Below are 19,120 nucleotides of genomic sequence, written 5' to 3'. Positions count from 1 at the left end.
AGCAATAAAAGAGAAATAAGCAAGAGGCCTGAACATGAGGATGAATCATATTCCCAAAGTCTGTAAATTGGTTGCTTGGAGCTTTGACTGTATTTTTTTCTTTAAAAAAAAAAAGCAACAATGGCATCAAGGGTGTTGATTTCTAGGATAACTCATTAAACTTCCTTTAATAGCATTATATATATGTGTGTGTGTATACAACACACACACACACACATACACACACACACACACACACACACACACACACACATACATCTATATATTAACAACAGCATTTTAAACTTAACCAATCACTTCTTACAGTGACTTTGTAATAAAATATATTCTAAGCTCCTACCCAAGGAGAATAGGAATTCTAATGCCTTACTGTCTGTGTGGACGGAGGGCTATAGAAGGTTAGGTAAAACTTGACCCAAGGTACCATTAATTTATCATTTTCATAAGTGAAAGGATCTACCTGGGTTTGCTCCATAAGCTGAGATCTGAGTTGAAAAATAGTCTCAGAGGTATAGCTGTGTTTCACAAACTGTTGGCATATTATTATTCATTGCTGTTTCCTAATCTGCCTCTATAGCATTTTAATATAGTTATTATATTTTCTTAATATTTCTAATAAATTATTTTTCATTTAATTTTGCTTTCTTTTCTTTCATATCTTCTTGTTAATTTTTGTATTAATTTTTTAATTTCTTTTTGTTCATTTTTTTCAGTTTATTCTATAGCACTGATTTCATCTGGAGTAGATATATGTCTTGGCTTTTATTTTTTAGCTGTCTTCCTGAGGATTAGATTTCTTACATTTTGATATTTTGGTTTACAAGCTACTGTCTAAAGGAGATTTTTTTCTTCTCGTGTTTTGATGTGTTTTATTTTTCTCATTCTCCCTCTGTGATCAGCTGATATTCTCTGCTGGTTTTATTGTCACTTTTGTCTACTTCCTCAAGGTCCTGTGTTCAGAATGAGGCCTAAAAACTGTACTGATATTGGGTGTGTGTCTGTCTAATAACTGAACTAGATTTTAGTTGATTCAGTTACGAGTGATATCACAATTTTTCTGGTCTTCCAACCCCAGCCCCAGACCTAACAGTATCTTCAGGAGTCAAATTCTAAAGCCTAGCCACCTGCTTGTAAACCAAATCTATGACTTCAGCTCCAGTTAGAATTTTGTGTTTCTGTTACATATTTGGTCCTGAGAGATATTTATTTTGTTTTTGAACTTGGCTAACCCTTTGTGTTTCTTTTAAAATATTATTTCATCTATTATTAGTATACATTAGGAAGAACTAGTTTGCTTCATCAAATTCTAAACTTTTCAATCTTCAAAGTCAACTTATATCCATCCATTCATCAGTTGATGGACATTTGGGCTCTTATCATAATTTGGCTATTGTTGATAGCTCTGTTATAAACATTGGGAATGGATAAGATATGGTATGTATACACACACACACACACACACACACACACACACACAGACACAATGGAATACTACTCAGCAATGAAAAAGAATGAAGTTTTGCCATTTGCAACAACATGGATGGAACTGGAAGTATTATGCTATGTGAAATAAGTCAGTTAGAAAAAGACAGGTATCATATATTTTCACTCATATGTGGAATTTGAGACACTTAACAGAAGACCATGGGGGGAAAGGAAGGAAAAATAAGTTATAGAAAGGGAGGCAAACCATAAGAGACTCTTAAATACAGAGAAGACACTGAAGGTTGATGGGAGTTGGGAGGGTAGGGAAAATGGGTGATGGGCACTGAGGAGGGTACTTGTTGGGATTATCACTGGATGTTGTATGTAAGTGATGAATCATGGGAACCTACTCCCAGAGCCAAGACTGCACTGTCTCCACTGTATGTTAGCTAACTTGACAATAAATTTTTTTATTAAAAAAAGTCAACTTATATTTTTAAAACCTCCACATTTTTTCATAAGAAAAACAACTATCTGAAATTATTAGTAGCAAAGATCTAGGCAGATACTATAGTTTCTTTTTTGGATAGAGGTACCATGTCCTCTGCTTTTTGTGACATAAATTTTGAAGATAACTTCTTATATATTAGACTATATATTCATCTACACTGTAGACTTATTTCTCAGGAAATTGCATTATTTTTTTCAGTAAAACTACTTCAAAAACTTTTATTGTCATAAACCTTTTGATGTGGATACTCTCAATTGAGGATAACTACATTTTGTAGAATTCCTAGTATTTTTTTCTTACATAAACTATACCTATAATACATCAACTGATTTCCAATTTTTGTTTATTTGATGAACAGAAATAATTTAGAAATTTTCAGAGTAACTAGAGGGCAGAATCTTTGTATTTTTTTAATGATTATGTTCTCATCTGTTAAAGTGGCTTCATCCATATCTAATTAGCCAGTAGTTTTTAGAGTAACCCTTTCACCATAGAGTATTTCAGATGACCATACTTTTTTTTTTAGGTACTATATTTTACATGCAGAGTGCCTCAATGTTTACATAATTTATTAAAATATGCAGTTAAAATTATAAGCACACCTGGGAAAAGGTGAACAAAAAGAGGTGAAATTACTGAAAAGTAAATATCCTAGTTCCTATGATTAGCACACAGAAAGTAGAAAATTATCTATTAGTAGTCAGAAGAATTGAAGAGGACAGGTTCATCTGATAAGTTAGCTATTAAAAATATTAAAAGTGAATTTTATTTTTAACTTCAAAAATGAAATTAATAGATAATTTATTTTATATTTAACTAAGTTTAGATTATGATTACAATTATACACTAAATCTGTTCTTAAAAAGTTTATTTATTTTTGAGAGACAGAGTTGGGGGGGTGTAGGGGGGACAAGCACAGACACTGAAGCGGGGCTCAGTCTCACAAACCTGTGAGATCATGACCTGAGCTGAAAGAGTTGGACACTTAACTGAGTGAGCCACTGAGGTGCCCCACACACTAATTCTTTAAATGACTGTAGAATGAATTGTGTGGTTTGTCTTGTGTAATTTTTTTCTAATTTAATTGTATGGCACACAGTACATCACCTTTTACTTTATTTTTGTATTTCACAATTTAGTTATTTTATAAAAAGTGTTGAAAAGATAAGTTTCCCGCAGGCTTCTCTTATATCCTTTGTATTAAAAGATTTGTCATTTGAAGCATCTGAATTAATTTTCTCTTCTTCAATTGTTAACCAGTCTCTTCTGCTGGACCTTGTTTGTCAGTGGCATTGGGTGGGATACAGATAGTCCTGGCCTCTTTGTCTGCATGCAGTGTAACCTTCATTTTTATTTATTTATTTACTGTTTAATTTCTTAAATGTTTATTTATCTTTGAGAGAGAGAGAGACAGACAGACAGAGAGAGACAGAGCACGGGCAGAGGAGGGTTAGAGAGAGGGAGACCCAGAATCTGAAGCAGGCTCCAGACTCTGAGCTGTCAGCATGGAGCCCAACGTGGGGCTCTAACCCAGGTATGGTGAGATCATGACCTGAGCCAAAGTCAGACGCTTAACTGACTGAGCCACCCTGGTGCCCCCATCATTTATTTTTATTTTTAACAGAATTTGCTATCTACTTTGATTGGATAGCATCATTTTATACTCAGAGAGATCCTGACTGATGGGTGCAGGTGGGACTTTTTGTTAGAAGGTGCGCGATGTTTGAGTCCTGCTTTTATAAGTGATCAGTGCATCAGGGAATGTTTTTATACATTGATGGCTTTTTGATTTTTATACATCTCAATGAATATGGTGTTTCATACAATGAACACTTAGCTAATGAGCCTCCTTTGTACATTTAAGAAATAATAATAAGAAATATTATTCTATTCTGGGTGAAATTTCAGTCATACAATGTCATCTGAAGAATAGTCAGAAGAAAAATGTTCAGGGAAACGCTGACTTGGCTATTTACCAAATGGCTAACTGAGCAACTCACTTCACTTCTCTATTCCTCATATTCTCTTTGATTAAGATCAGATAATTTCCAAATTCTTCCTGCTCTAACACAACCAAATTCTAAGAATATTTTTGCAGCTACCACCTATGTGTTTTTTCACATAATATTTAAATATTTCTATTAATTATTACTGCACAAAGTCACAAAAGTGAGAAGATGAAGGTAGTTTTAAGCATCAGGTTTGCGAAACTTATTTTGTGGTTTTGGTAGGTTGGGCAGGTCAGATTCTTTCACAACAAACTCAGTGGGGGATCCAATACATTTTCAGAGAGAAGTTTTATCATAACATGTTGTCAGGCAGTGCATTTCCACCTTTAAAGGCAGGGGGTAAAACCGGTCTTGTTTAACCATTTTGTCTTTCTGAATCAGAAAAAGAAGAGGCACAAGCTGAACACAGCAGGACATAGGAAAAAATAAATAAATGAGTGCACTTTAAAAAATAAAGATGTTAGACTTCTACCTTCACATCTATTACCTTTTTTTCTAAGCTTGTGGGTCTTTTTGCTTCTTCTTTTATGTGTATATTGGATTGTTGAGAGTTTGAATTTTGTGTTATTGACCTTACTTTTACTTGTCATTTATCCGGGTTCTTGCGGGTGGTGGAAGAATAATTTGTGTTCGCTGGCCATCTGGGATTCTACTTGTAGACTTTCTGACTCAGTAGCTTCTCCCAAAGTCTGTGTACTCAGACAAAGAGCTGGGCTCTGTGTGCCTCTTCCCACTTCCCACCTGCTGTTTAGAGCATTCACATGTAGATATATCTATACCATTTTACTCCCTGGCTCACAAAGTTCAGAGGTTGGAATGGGCCATTTTTCCTTAGTGCTACCCTCTTGCCTTCCTGATTGTTAACAACATGTCCTGTCCTGCTTCAACCTGGAACTTCAGACAGTGGAACTAAAAGCCATGGGAAGTTTGTGAAAATACTAGTACCTTCTCTATGTGTGCAAAGGCTGGACAGCACATTTTGGGAAATTATCTGTGAGACAATCACAGAGCATTCTATAAACTGCACCTCAACTAGTAACTTAAAATTTGTATTTAGCCCTTACAGTTTTTGCAGTGCCATAGACTGAATGGAATAGTAGTTTTCGTATGTAGTTACTTGCTTTAGACTTTTTAATTGTAATCAGACTGATGAATGTTTCTAAAACAGTGCTGTTAAAACGGTGGTTTACATAGACTTCATCATTCTAAAAGTAACATCATTATATTTATATTTTTGCACAATATTCAGTCATGATTTAGTATGCTACTTTGAATAGAATTTTCATTTGTGGAATATATAATGTATACTACCACATAAACATGAATATAAATAAGGTTAACATCATAGCCTTTGCTAAACATTACTAAAAATTGTGCATGTCCAATCTATTAATGTGAAAACAAGAATTACTATTATTGGCATTTGTTGTCATTCCATATTATTTAGGTTCAAAATGATGAAATATTGTTTTTAAAGTCCTTTGGTGTCATGACTTTATTTTTTTTTTTATGCTTTTTTAATTTATTTTTGAGAGACAGAGAGAGGCAGCTCGAGCAGGGGAGGGTCAGAGACAGAGGGAGATACAGAGTCCGAAGCAGGCTCCAGGCTCTGAGCTGTCAGCACAGAGCCTGACATGGGGCTCGAACCCACGAACCATGAGATAATGACCTGAGCCGAAGCCGGACACTTAACCGACTGAACCACCCAGGCGCCCCTGGTGACATGACTTTAAAAATATCCTATTTCTTAAGAGTTTTAATTTTTTAGCTTATTTTTTAAAGTTGTATTTATTTATTTTGAGAGAGTGAGGTAGAACATGAGCAGGCGAGGGGCAGAGAGGGAGAGAGAGAATCAGAAGCACTGACAGTGCAGAGCCAGATGTGGGACTTGAACTCATGAAGGATGAGATCATGACCTGAGCGGAAATCAGGAGTTGGACACTAAGCGACTGAGCCACCCAGGTGCTCCAAGATTTAAAAATTTTTAAACAATGATCTCAGTCTAGAATTATCATATTCGGTCATTTTAGGGCATTAAAATATAACAACGGTTTATACTTATAATCTAAGTGGACTTGTTTCCAAATGAAAACCAACTTTGTTGTATGTTGAAAAAAACTTGGAGTAATGTTTATGATTTGAAAATATTCTAAAGTGTCTAGTTGCTTCTGAGATTTAAGGTGATCATATTTAGGTATAGAAATGTAGGATCTTTCTTTACAGGAGGACAATCAGTCTATTTTGGCTGTATGGGTCACAAAATACAAGGACAAGACCAGACTGGGGAACGTGTCATATTGCTGGAATTATGGCTATGATTTTGATTGTTCCAGTAATTGAGGAGTCTAGACACTGGCCAGAGACTATAGCTTTGGGGAAGTGGAGGTGCATAAGAGTGTGGCCCTCTGTCTTGTGCTTGCTTGATTAACCCGTAATTCAGAAGTTATCATAGCCACAGTTTGTTAAGAGGTGACTGCCTCGCTTAAACACCCCTTTGAGGGTCATAAGCGCAATTAGAATAAATTTGAGACTCAACAGAGTTTGCAAGGCTTTAATGTAATCTGGCTCCTGTCCTGTCTGTCTTATCCTCTCCTCCAATATTCTGCTCTCCAGCTAAACTAAAGCTGTTACAGTAGATGTCCTCTACATACACCCTCACCCTTCCTCCAGCCGTCACCCCAAGGGTCTTCTCATGTTTTCCTCTTTGCCTGGAGTACCTGGTCATGCATTTTTCTTTAGTTCATTTCTCCTGAATCTTTCAGATTGCCGTCTATTGTCACGTCTGCTTAGACTCCATGTGTCATCAAGGCCAGATGTGAGATACCTGCTCCAGACCTTCTTAGCTTCCTACATTTGTCGTTCCTCTTCCCTTATCCTAGTTATGTTGTTCTTACTTGGGACCCACCCCTGTCCCCTCTGAGTGTAAATAGTGGGAGCTGCACTATGCAGATGCTGAGTCTTGTTCTGTATTCTGTGGACAGCTACTCATACCAGGTTCTACTCAGTAGGCACCCAGCAAGAACCTCTTGAATGTCTGCTGAATGAATGGAAACAGAAATAAACCCAAAGCATGGACCTGGGAATGGTAGCCTTCAAGAACATGTGTACCTCAATTAGAAAAAATGATACTGAATATTTTTCAGACTCTTGCTACATGCCATCATGTTTTTGAAAAAGAATAGGCCATGTAGATGTCATCAGAGTCCAAAAATGAACACCAAACAGCATGAGATACTCTACATTGGGTTTGTTACATGTTTGAGAAAATTTTAGCAAACTTAAGGGCTCAAAACCAGTATAATATGTAAAACTTTATACTTGTTTCCTTTTTATTGAGACAAATGGCTTAAATACTATCCCCCGCTATGATATTTTTGTTTCTTTTGCTCATTTTATTTCTTGAGATATTAGTATTTTTCTAACAGTTTTTGTGAGTTGTTTTATACCTAAAATATTAACCTTTGATTATTTATCTAGCAAATCTCCTTATGCTTTTAAATACCTAGATTTAAAAAGCACAATGTTAAAAACATGTAGATAGACTTATTACTTTTTAAATATAATTTTGTTTAGTATGATAAAAATCAGGTTTTTGTAGAAATTTTAAAACTTGATATAATCAAAGGGCACCTGGCTAGCACAGACGGTAGAGCATATAATTCTTAATCTCAAGGTTGTGAGTTCAAGCCTCAGGTAGGTATAGAGATTACTTAAAAAGAAAATCTTTAAGAAAATAGATATGATTAAAAGGAGATGCTGAGAAATCGCTGCAATTTAATAAAAAAATGGAATTTTGCTTTTTAAATCTATGTATTTTCCATAGAAAATATATGTGAATTTCTTGCCATTGTATTATATATTTTACAAAAAAAACCCTATTTTTAATGGCTACTTAGTATTTTAATGTGTGCATATATCATAATATATTTAGCCAAATCTATACTATGGGATATTTATTTTCAGCTTATTGATGTGGAAAATTCTACAGTGAATATTCTTTCTCATATAATTTTGTGCATTTTTGTAATTTTACCCTAGGATCAATCTTTTTTAAAAGAATGTCTATATCCAGTAGTATATAATATATTTTTTAGAAGTTTATTTTGAGATAGAGAGATCATGCATGCACGCACACACAAGAGCAGGGGAGGGGCAGAGAGAGAGGGTGAGAGAGAATCCCAAGCAAGCTCCATGCTGTCAGCACAGAGCTGCACACAGGGCTAGATCTCATGAACCATGAGATCATGAGCCAAAATTAAGTCAGATCTTTAACCAACTCAGCCACCCAGGTGCCCCCCAAATTGTATATATATTTTAAGGTTGTTGATACATTTTGCCAATTGCCGTTCATAAATGAAGTACCAATTTACACCCATTGTAAAATGTAATAGAGTGCCCATTTTCTCGCTTATGGACACTAAATATAGTAGCTCCTCCCCTATCTGTGGTTTCAGTTACCATGGCTCGGAAGCAGATGATGCTCCTCCTGACATATTATCAGAAGGTCAGTGTTAACTTTAAACTATGCCACTGTGCCTACGTCATTTGCCTCACTTTACTTCCTCTCTCGGCATTTTATCATATCACGTTATCACAAGAACTAGGGTGAGTACCTTACAATAAGAGATTCGCAGAGCAAGACCACATTCACATAACTTTTAGTACAGTATTTTCTTCTAATGTTCTATTTTATTATGAGTTATTACCATTAACCTCTTCCTGTGCCTAATGTACAGATTAAACTTTATCATAGGTATATATGCATAGGGAAACACATAGGGTTCAGTGCAGTGAGGTTTCAGGCATCTACTACTAGGAGTCCTTGGAACATATCTGATGGATAAGGGGGAGCTTTTGAATTTTAATTTTTGACACTATTTACAAACCCAATTCTTATCTATCAGTGGGCCCATTTGTACTCCCTGGGTACCTGACAGTCACAAATAAATTCTCTTTAGAGGAATGCATTTTCAACCCATAACTCAAAGGATTCTCACTGATCCACGTTTCACACATGCACACACACACATGCACACACACAATTACAAAACCTAAGGAAACAGAAAAGCATCAGCAAAACCAAAAACAGAGTCATACTCACAATGATTTTAAAAATCGGAATTACAGATACACCATACTAAAATAAGTACCTTTAAAAAAAATAAAAGAGGGGGTTCTAGGTGGCTCAGTTGGGTAAGGGTCTGACACTTGGTTTTGGCTCAGTGGGTTTGAGTCCCACATCAGACTCCCTGCTTGGGATTCTCTTCCTCTCTCTCTGCCCCTTCCCTGCTTGCTCTCTCTCTTTCTCAGAATAAATAAAGTAATAAACATTTAAAAAATAAATAAAAGAAAGGCTTAAAAATGTAAGAAATAACTGTAAAAGTGTGTTTTTAAAGGGACTAAATAGAAATTATAGAGATTAAAAACACAAAAAGTGAAATTAAAAACTCAATGGGGAAGCTAAATGTGCTAGCAGAGGCAGGTAAGAAGAAAATTGGCCAGCTAAAAGAGAATTCTGAAGTGATGCTCAGCATGTGGCACAGAAAGACAAAGAGATTAAAAAAAACATGAAAAAGGACAGAGGGTCTGACAAACAGCTAGCTCATCAAAGTCCTATACAAAGTTAATGAGATGAGGAGAGAAAATATTCAATAAGGTAAGTCTGAGAACTTAACAAAATTAAAGATAGGAATAGTCAAATACGATGTAGGATTGGGGCAAAACATCCCCACCTAAAAAGAATTCTAGTGATTCCGTGATTCTATGCAGAATATTAAAGACAAAAGATCTAAGAAGCAGCAGAAAGAAAAGACAGATGGAGTGACAGACTACCAGCTGACATCTCAACTGCATCAAAGGAAACCCGAAGACTACAGAATAATGCCTTCAAAAATGCTGTGAGAAAATAAGTGAAATTAAAATAGGTCACTCAATGAAACAATCTTCCAAGAAAAACATTCCATTGAGATGATCTCCAAAGTCAAAATTTGATTCTTTGAAAAGAATATCAAAATTGACAAACTTCTGGCATGAAAAAAAAAAAAACAAAACAAAAGCAAAAACACTAATATCAAAAATGAAAACAGATGCATAGCTATAGAAATTTAAAAAAATTGATAAGCAAATAATAAAAATATCCCTCTGAACAATCATTAAACCAGCAAAAGAAATTAAGCATGGTCTAAGTAAGCATGAGATGCAATCTGGAACTTGACAAACATCCTCAAATTTATATGAAAGAATAAAAGATCATAGGAAGAACAAGATAGGAGAACCTATCCACCAGATCTGAAGTCTTTATGTAAAGCTCTTATACTATGGCATATCCTGAATCCTAGGTAAATTGGTTAAAGTCCCAGACAGCAGATTAGTGAGAAAAAGGACAGATTCAAAATGATATTGGAATAATGGATATCAAGATAAAAAATATGAAAAGAATTTTCTAGTGTAAACCAAACCCAAAAATGAAAAAGAAAAGTATTAAAGAATCAAAAGTGTGTGAAACTTTAAATTTTGGGGAAAGTATAGGTGAACATTTCTATTTCCTCTGAATAGGGAAAGTTTTCACTTTTGTTCGTAAAGAAGGTACAGAAAGTATAATTTTTGTGTCTTCCTAAGTTTGAGAGTAATTAAAAAGGAACTGAATGTTTGTTAGAAAACACTTTTTAAAAGCAATGGAGAGGCTCCATAGCTCAGGGGTTAGAGCACTGGTCTTGTAAAAGCAATGGAGAGACAAGCCACAGATAGAAGATAGTGGATCACATAACCAACAAAAGATAACTTCTGGGATAAACATATCACCATAAAATCAATAAGAAAACCATAAATAGAAGGTTTATAAAAGCCATAGGTAGGTACTTTATAGAACAAACACAAAAAGGCCAAAGAAATATTGCCTTGATACTCAGTTACTGGTAATAATGGAAGAAATGAAAATTAAAACTAGAAGGGATACCAACTTATATCCCCTATATTGGCAAAAATAAGATCCTGTATTAATGACGATGTGGTATATGGAAACTCATCATACAATGCTACTGAGATTTACAGATTGCTATAAGTCACTTGGAAGAACATCTGGGATAATCTCATAGTTAAAGAAGGGTGTGTCTTATGAAATATCATGGTCACTCTAGAAACTTTTGCAGATGTGAACCAGAAGTCTTTACCAGAAGAATATTCACTGTAGCTTTTTTTCTTTTTGCAATAGTAAATAATTTAAAAGGACAATCAAAAACAATAGATATATAAACTGTATTATCTAATAGCATAATATTTTACAGCAGTGAAAATGAAAGAACTATATCTGTAATCATCAAATCCCAGAAATATAAATTTCAGCATAATAAAACAGACTGGAAAATGTATTAACATTTATATGAAAATAAAAAACCAAAAAAATTAAATAAGTCAGTTGGAAATACATACATACACTTTGTTAATATTCCTTTAACATTTCTTTAGCATTATTAATTATGAAATGTATAAAGTATCGAAAAAATAACACAGGACAAAAATGTATTGCATTGAGTTATCTCAAAGCAGACACCTGCATAATCATTACATAGATTAAATAATAAAATATTCAGCACTGTAGAAACTATTTCCTCCCTATCCTCAAAAGGTAACTACTATTCTTACGGATTTACTATACATCCTTAAGCCTTGCTGGGTTTTTTGCCTCTATTTTTTGTTTGTTTGCTTACTGAGAGAGAGCAGGGGAGGGGCAATGGGACAGGGAAAGAAAGTAGGTTCTATGCCCAGCGTGGAGCCCACCTTGGTGCTCCATCTCATGACCAATCTTGAGATCATGATGTGAGCCAAAATCAAAAGTGGGCTGTTGAACTGACTGAGGCACCCACGTGCCCCTGCCTCTGTTCTCTTTTAACTTAACATGAATAAAGTTAAATGGTTACTTATTTTGTGTTTGGCTTCTTTGGTCAACATTATGCTGGTAGAATCACACATTCTTCACTTGCACTATTGTCTACAGTTCTTTCATTTGCACTATTGTTTATTTTCCCATTGCATAGATACATCACAATGTCTTTGTCCATTCCGTTGTCTGTGGGCATTTAGGTCGCTTCCAGTCTGGGGCAATTATGAATAATGATGGTATATAGTTGTTTCCATGTTTCTTTGTATACAACATTGATGACAGGTCCTAAAAGAACTAAATTTATGACTTACATGTTATTTTGTGTGTATTAAACATTATATAATAATAATAATGTAAGAAGCCTTCTTTGCCATATTAGTAGGTAATGAATAGTATTATGATCTTAGTTTCACTTTTTGGTTACTACTGGTGGTAAATGTTTTATTTTTTCTTTTCATATTTTAATTTGGATGTTATTCTCATGAATTGCTGTTGATGTTACTTGTTCATTTTTCAAACTGTATGGTACTATTTTTTTGATTAGCAAAAATCTTTTATTAATAATTATACTAATATTTATACTTATTAATGGAAATACATTTTTTATTTGCTCCATTTTGTTTTTTTACCTTTAAATTGTTTTAATGGTTGGTTTTTTTAACTTTCTTTAAAAAATTTTTTTTAATACTTAGTTTTATTTTTGAGAGAGAGAGAGAGAGAGAGAACAAGCCAGGGAGGGGCAGAGAAAGAGGGAGACACAGAATCAGAAGAAGGCTCCAGGCTCCGAGCTGTCAGCACAAAGCCCGATGCGGGGCTCGAACCCACGAACCATGAGATCATGACCTGAGCCAAAGTCAAATGCTCAACCGACTGACCCACCCAGGCGCCCCTCAACTTTCTTTTTAATGTCATAAATTAAAGATATATCTGCAAAAAATTTCAAAAAACCAAACCAACCAAACAAAAAACTCTAAGGTAGAAAGCCCCTTTCAAACCTGTCTTTCCAATTAACTGTTGTTAATTTTGGTGCATGCCTTTTATGACTACATATAATATGCATATATTATATATCATATGTATATATTATATATATATAGTGTTGTGTGACTGTATATTATATGTATTTATGCTGACTGTATATTAACTATATAAGGTATACATATATTTATTTATATATTAAACATGTGTATATATACATATACTTATATATATATTTATATCAATATGTAAAATGATCTATATATTCACACACGTACTTTTACAAAAAGAGGATTGGTTTTCTGCTTAACAGAGCATATAGCACATTTTTCCCCAATAAATACAGTTTTACAGCATCATTTAAAAATATTTTAATGGGGACGCGCCTGGGTAGCACAGTCAGTAAGCATCCAATTCGTGATTTCTGTTCAGGTCATGATCTCCCTGCTCAGTGCAAAGCCTACTTGATATTCATTCTCTCTCTCTCCCTCTCTTTCTCTCTCTCTCCCCCTTTCTGCCCCTCTCCCCATTTGTTCTCTCTCTCTTTACAATAAAAATTTTAAAAACATTTAAAATATTTTAATGGTATTCCATTGCATACATATGTTAATCATTCATTCAACAAATACTGATTGAGTCCTTGGGGTCAAAACAGTGTACAGAAGTCCTGCAAAGGTGGAGTTTGAATGCTACTGGGGAAACTATACAGTAAACAAGTATTTCATGTGATATAAGGTAACCATAGGTGCTTGGAAGAAAAAAGCAAGGAAGAGAATGGAGAGTAAGGGTTGGTGTGAGAGGGGAGGGCACTCAAGGAAGGCCTCCCAAGGAGCAGACATGTAACTGAAGTATGAGAGCCCACACTGCCAATACTTTGGGCAAAATCATTTTAGGCAGAGAAAGAATAAATGCAAATAGATAAGGCAAAGCTTACAAAAAAGCAGCTATATGATACTGGTTAACATTTAGGCTACTTCCAAATACTTAAAATTTTAAACAGATTTGGAGATATAATTCTTATCAAGACTTCCTAAATTCTTGCAAATGTTCTATTCTTCTCCTTAATTTTCTAACCCATTTTTCCCTGTCATATGTTCATGGCTATGCTGATAGGAAAATGTGAAATCATATATTAGAGGGCATAAGTCTGATGCTGTCTTATTCCATAGGCCTAATTCACATCCTTTAAGAGGAAAAAATAAAAGTTTTAGGAAGAAAAAAAGTTTTAAAGAAATACTGGAATATAGAATGTTTAATTTAGAGGGGAATGTTGACAGCTAGGACAAAAAATTCAAATGACTTGCTTTAGTTGTACGACTACTTAATGCTTTCATATTATGCCATTTTAAAATCATGGAAACTTTAATAAAATCATTTATAAATAAGAACTTTGACATATATATATATATTTTAAATCTCCTTTAGGTTGCTGATGTCAAGCCTTTCTCAAGACCTTTTAATGTCTTGCCTGTGAAGACAAAATGGAGTAACATTGGCTTTCATATCCTTCTATTTGATCTGGAAAACCTTGTTGAACTTTTGCTGTCAACTCCAATCTGTGACGTTGACCCTTCCAATTCATTCTACGGTAGTGAGATCCTGAGAAGAGCCAAAAGCACAGTAGAGAAGAAAACCCTGACACTGAAAAGAAATAAAACTGCCTGTGGTTCTCTCTCAGCAGAGGCACAAGCGAAGCCTCTTAGTGAGAACTCAGCCCAGGGAGATAATACTGTCAAATCCTTAGAAGAAAATGATGGCATTAAAAAGCAGAAGAAAATAAAGAACTCCAAAAAGATGCACCCTAAGCCATCGAGAAAAGTGGATGCCAACATCACAATAGACACAGCTAAATTGTTCCTCTCTTGCTTTTTGCCGTGGGGAGTAGATAAAGAATTCGATAACGTGTGCATTAAGCATCTTGATATTTTAAAGCTTCAGGGTTCTGTTTCTTTAGGACTTGTCTCAAATGAAGATCACTTCTCATTGATGCTGCCGGGTTGGGATTTATGCAATGCCGAAATGATAAAAGACTATTCAAAAGTAAATTTATTTTCCAAAAAAGTTTTGGACTTGTCAAATAAATACATGTCCACTCTTCCAGATCAGGTTGTGATGCCAAGAGGACTGAAACATAATTGTGATTCACTGCAAGAGTCAAATACCCTAAACACAATAATCTATTTATTGAGCAGACTATTTGCAGTTAATAAGTTAGTTAACACACCTTTAGAGTTGACACGTGGAATTGACAGGTAAGACATGCATAAAGATTTTGACTATTGTTATTGGGGACATTAAAAAATTATCATTATTTGCTGTATTCATTCAGCTTTCTAACTTCCTGCCCTCCTTTCCTTCCTCCTTTTGTCCTTCTTTCAGATGAAGAGTAAATATGGAGCAACTCCTTTAGCCAAAAACATTTAATAAAAACCTTTCTATTAATGATTGAGATTAGATGATAATCTGGGCAATATATGTATTTTAAGATTTATTCACTCAACCAATATCTATTGCTCTCATAATATGTGCCAGGAAAATCATAGTGCTGGATGCTTAGTGAAATAATAGGTAGATAGATAGATGGATGATAGATAGACTGATTCATACACACCTCGAAATCCATTTTACTTGCTGTGAATTAATTATGAATAAAGAACATTTAAGTAAATGCCAATGATAATGTATTTCATATATCATTGGGAAAAGTTTTAAAATTTCATACCTCAAATCCCACCATTTAATTTATACTTCAGCGTATTAAACTTGAGGAAGCTATCCGTAATTCATTTACAAAAAGTACAGTTTAGTAAAAATAGCTATTGTTTAATATCTATTAGTCACCATGTAAGTATTTACAGGATTTCATTTAATATGCAAAGCTGGCATATAGGTATTATTAATTTGCTCCTTGCAAAGATGAGGGTATTGAGTCTTTATTGAGAATTTAACTTCGAGATACATTCAGCTCCTTAGAGGCAGATTCAAAGCTGAGCACCATTTTAATCCCAGAGCCAGAGCAATTACTAAACTTAACTCTGTGTGTTTACCTTCTTCCACTGCTAAAATCCAGTATAGTTCTTCATTGTCCGATGCTAGAGGATTGAATTCAGGTTCTTATTGAATATGTCCTTAGCACTACACTAGCCTACAGAGGAAATATAAATACATTTCTCATTTGGGGAGGAACTAACTCAAATGATAAAATAATACACATGAAATAAATAGAAAACACTGAAGTAGGGTAAAGGAATGAGGAAACATATTTGGAGTATAGATAAGTATTTTGGTGGTTAGAGTAAAAAGAATAATTAGTGTGAGATGGAAAGAAAGTCTTTACAGAGGAGACATTGTTTGAAGTGCCCACTACATGGTAGTAAACGGTCCTTGACATTTCTGTTCTGTGACAGGAGCTCAGTGCAACACGGATCTGTACTAGCAAGTTTGGTAGCAAGTCTATGTGGATTATGTAGGATTCAGTATTATGCTTCCTTCCATTATAATGCTTCTATTCTACAGAATTTCCCGTTTCCTGTTCTATACCCTTAAGAGGAGGAAACAGAATGGTAAATTTCCGTGATTTGTATACTTAATTTTCCTCTCTTTTCTTCTTCTGTTTATGTATATAAAACAAATATAAATATATGTTATGCACACACACATTTAAATTTCAAATAGGCTTCTTTTACTTTTCTATTGCTAAGAAAATTACAAACAAATTACGGTTAACAAAAATCCAGTCAGCCTGAAGCCAGAAAACCTGGGAATAAATCCTGGTTTTGCTGTTTAAGTAGCCAGGTAGCTTTGGACAGGTCACTTAGCCCCTCTGGGCCTGGCTTTCCTCATATAGGGTATGAGGTGGATGGGGTAGGTGACTACTAAGATTTCTTCAAATTCTTAAAAAATTAGACTGTTAACAAATTATATTTTCCTAATCATGATCCTACTAAGCGTATGAGTTATTGTTTGCTGCAGGTTTTCATTCTGAGTTTGCTCCTGATAAGCAGTACAGAATATAAAGGTTGCGTCTGGTACCCTAAAGGGAGATTAGGGGTTTTCAGCATGCCTTCTGCTAAATGGCCTTAAAATTGTTGTCATACATTTCTTCATTCTTTACAAAATTCTTCATTAAAAAAAATCATCGAATGGTGTCAGGATTAGACACTGCCTCCCTAAATCAGTCACTTCAACTTTGATCTGCTGTCGGGGATTGTGTCATTTTTAGGAAATCAAAATGTGTATTGAATTTGTCTAACCAAATCCTTCCAACAAATTTGGCCATTTCACTAACATTTCACTGCGTTGTGAAGGTTCAGAAAATCCTGGTGTGCTTCACAACTGGGTTCATGATGTAAATGCATTTTAAGGAAAGAGCCATCTGCCTATGTAAATATTCCTGAACAGCATCTCAAAGTTCCTATGGTTGAATCCCTGGGTCTGGTGTAAAGTCTGCCTTCCTCGGGTCCTTACTGTACCTGGGGAGAACTCTTTGGCAGATACCAACATTTTAGGACTCAAAAATTTATTGCGTAGTCACAAATTACATGACCTAACATAGCGGGGCTCCTCCTATAACAGTGAGTCACAAGGTAATTCTGGTATAGACTCACAATTCAACTGGGATTAAGATTCCAGGTAGGCACAAAGTGGGGAAATCAGACTTACCAAAGACATTAATGTGGACAACATTGCTAAAAATAATCTATGTTCAGTTCCTGAATTTTTTGAAGTGTCTGTGCACTCTTCAGATGATTTCTAAAAATACTTTTCATACATCTTTAATAATACCCTTTGTTTCCCCCCCCACAGGTCTTTCAAAATGGAATCTGTGCACAACAAGGCGAAAAGTCCTGGGAGTGAGATTTTGAATATTTCAAGCTTCTATGGTTACTTACGAAATGGTAAGGGAGTTACAGATAGAGCTTCGGTTTTTTTTTCTCCTATGAAAGAAAATAACTTGTCTATCCATATCTGGATAGCACTCGACAATTTAGAATGAACATTATGTGTATTTATTGTTTGATTTAGTCTCCATTTCATGTGTCTATACTTTTGTATTCTGCCTGTATTTTGCATATACATGATTTTTATTAAAATAACATTATAAGACATGTAATGTGATGAATTTCATCAAATGATCTTTGAAATGTCTGAAAATCTGAAACTTTTCAGCAAAAGAAATATTTGGTTATTAAATTAAGGTCACATATGGTTTATGGGAAAGACTATTACATCAGTATCTTTTTTAGCAAACAAGTGATTTTTATATTACAGAATTTTATAGCTTTTTCAGATGGGTTGTAATGGTCTTCGAATTCTTCTGAGGAATAGTCTTAGTGCTTATGTTTTCTTTTGTACCAAATAGCTACTTTATCCTGAAAATATGCTTTTTTAAATTAAAAAAAATTTAAATGTTTTTTAATGTTTAAACATTAAACATTAAAACATTTCATTTTAGTAGCAGGATGGCAGCACGTTGACCTCTGGAATCTGGGAAGCATAGAGAGAGAGGGAGACCAAGAATCTGAAGCAGAATCCAGGCTCTGAGCTGTAACACATAGCCCAATGTGGGACTCAAACCTACAGACAGTGAAATCATAACCTGAGCTGAAGTCAGATGCTTAACCCACTGAGCCACCCAGGCACCCCATCTAAATTTTTGATGTCTCAGTAAATGGCAAATCTGCTCTTTGAGGCCAAGAACTTTGACTTTCTCCTTTTCTCATACCCCACATTCCAATCTTTTAATAAACATGTTGGTTCTACCTTCAGAATATATTCCAGATTCAGACTGTTTCTCTCCACCCACATGACCACCCCCGAGCCTTCACCCCCTCCCGCCTCGACTACCACAGAAGCCCCCTAACCACCCCTGTGCTCCTAGTCCTGATTCACAGACTCTGTTCATGATCCGGCAGAAATATGACCTATTGGACACTAAGTAAGAACCTCGTGCTTCATTTTAACACCTTTCAATGGCTTCTGTTTCACTCTGAAAAAAAGCCAGTGTCCAGGACTGCATACAAGGCCCTGTATAACCTGGCTCTTCTGCCTCTGTCGATGCACACATGCCCCATCTGACTTCATCCCCTTGGGTCCCCTTGTTGAGCCTGCTCCAGCTCTACTAGACTTTTTAGTCTTACTCAAACGTAGGGCCTTTGCATTGGCTATTTCCACTGCCTAGAATGTTCTTTCCTCAGATTCCAGAGGTCAACCTGCTGCCCCCCGCCTCTACTGTACATCCTTCGCCCCTGCTCAAGTGTCATTTCATTGATGAAAATGTCCTCCTTTTTCTCCAGCACACTCTACCCCATTCCCTGT

The 19,120-nt window shown here is 35.2% G+C and overlaps 1 protein-coding gene across 1 annotated transcript in view; it reads left to right on the top strand.

The window, feature by feature from the left end:
* The window catches only part of WDR72 (WD repeat domain 72), a 207,942-nt gene that overhangs the window by 104,716 nt on the left and 84,106 nt on the right, over nt 1-19,120 (top strand). Inside the window, exons 17-18 of the mRNA XM_029952820.1 lie at nt 14,228-15,054; nt 17,609-17,700. Of these exons, the coding sequence (XP_029808680.1) occupies nt 14,228-15,054; nt 17,609-17,700 (919 nt within the window). The remainder of the gene's footprint in view (nt 1-14,227; nt 15,055-17,608; nt 17,701-19,120) is intronic.

The sequence above is a fragment of the Suricata suricatta genome, chromosome 9 (genome assembly GCF_006229205.1).
Source record: "Suricata suricatta isolate VVHF042 chromosome 9, meerkat_22Aug2017_6uvM2_HiC, whole genome shotgun sequence".
Classification (NCBI taxonomy): Eukaryota; Metazoa; Chordata; class Mammalia; order Carnivora; family Herpestidae; genus Suricata; species Suricata suricatta.
Note: the sequence above shows the minus strand (reverse complement) of the source record. Positions and strands in the feature narration are given on the sequence as shown.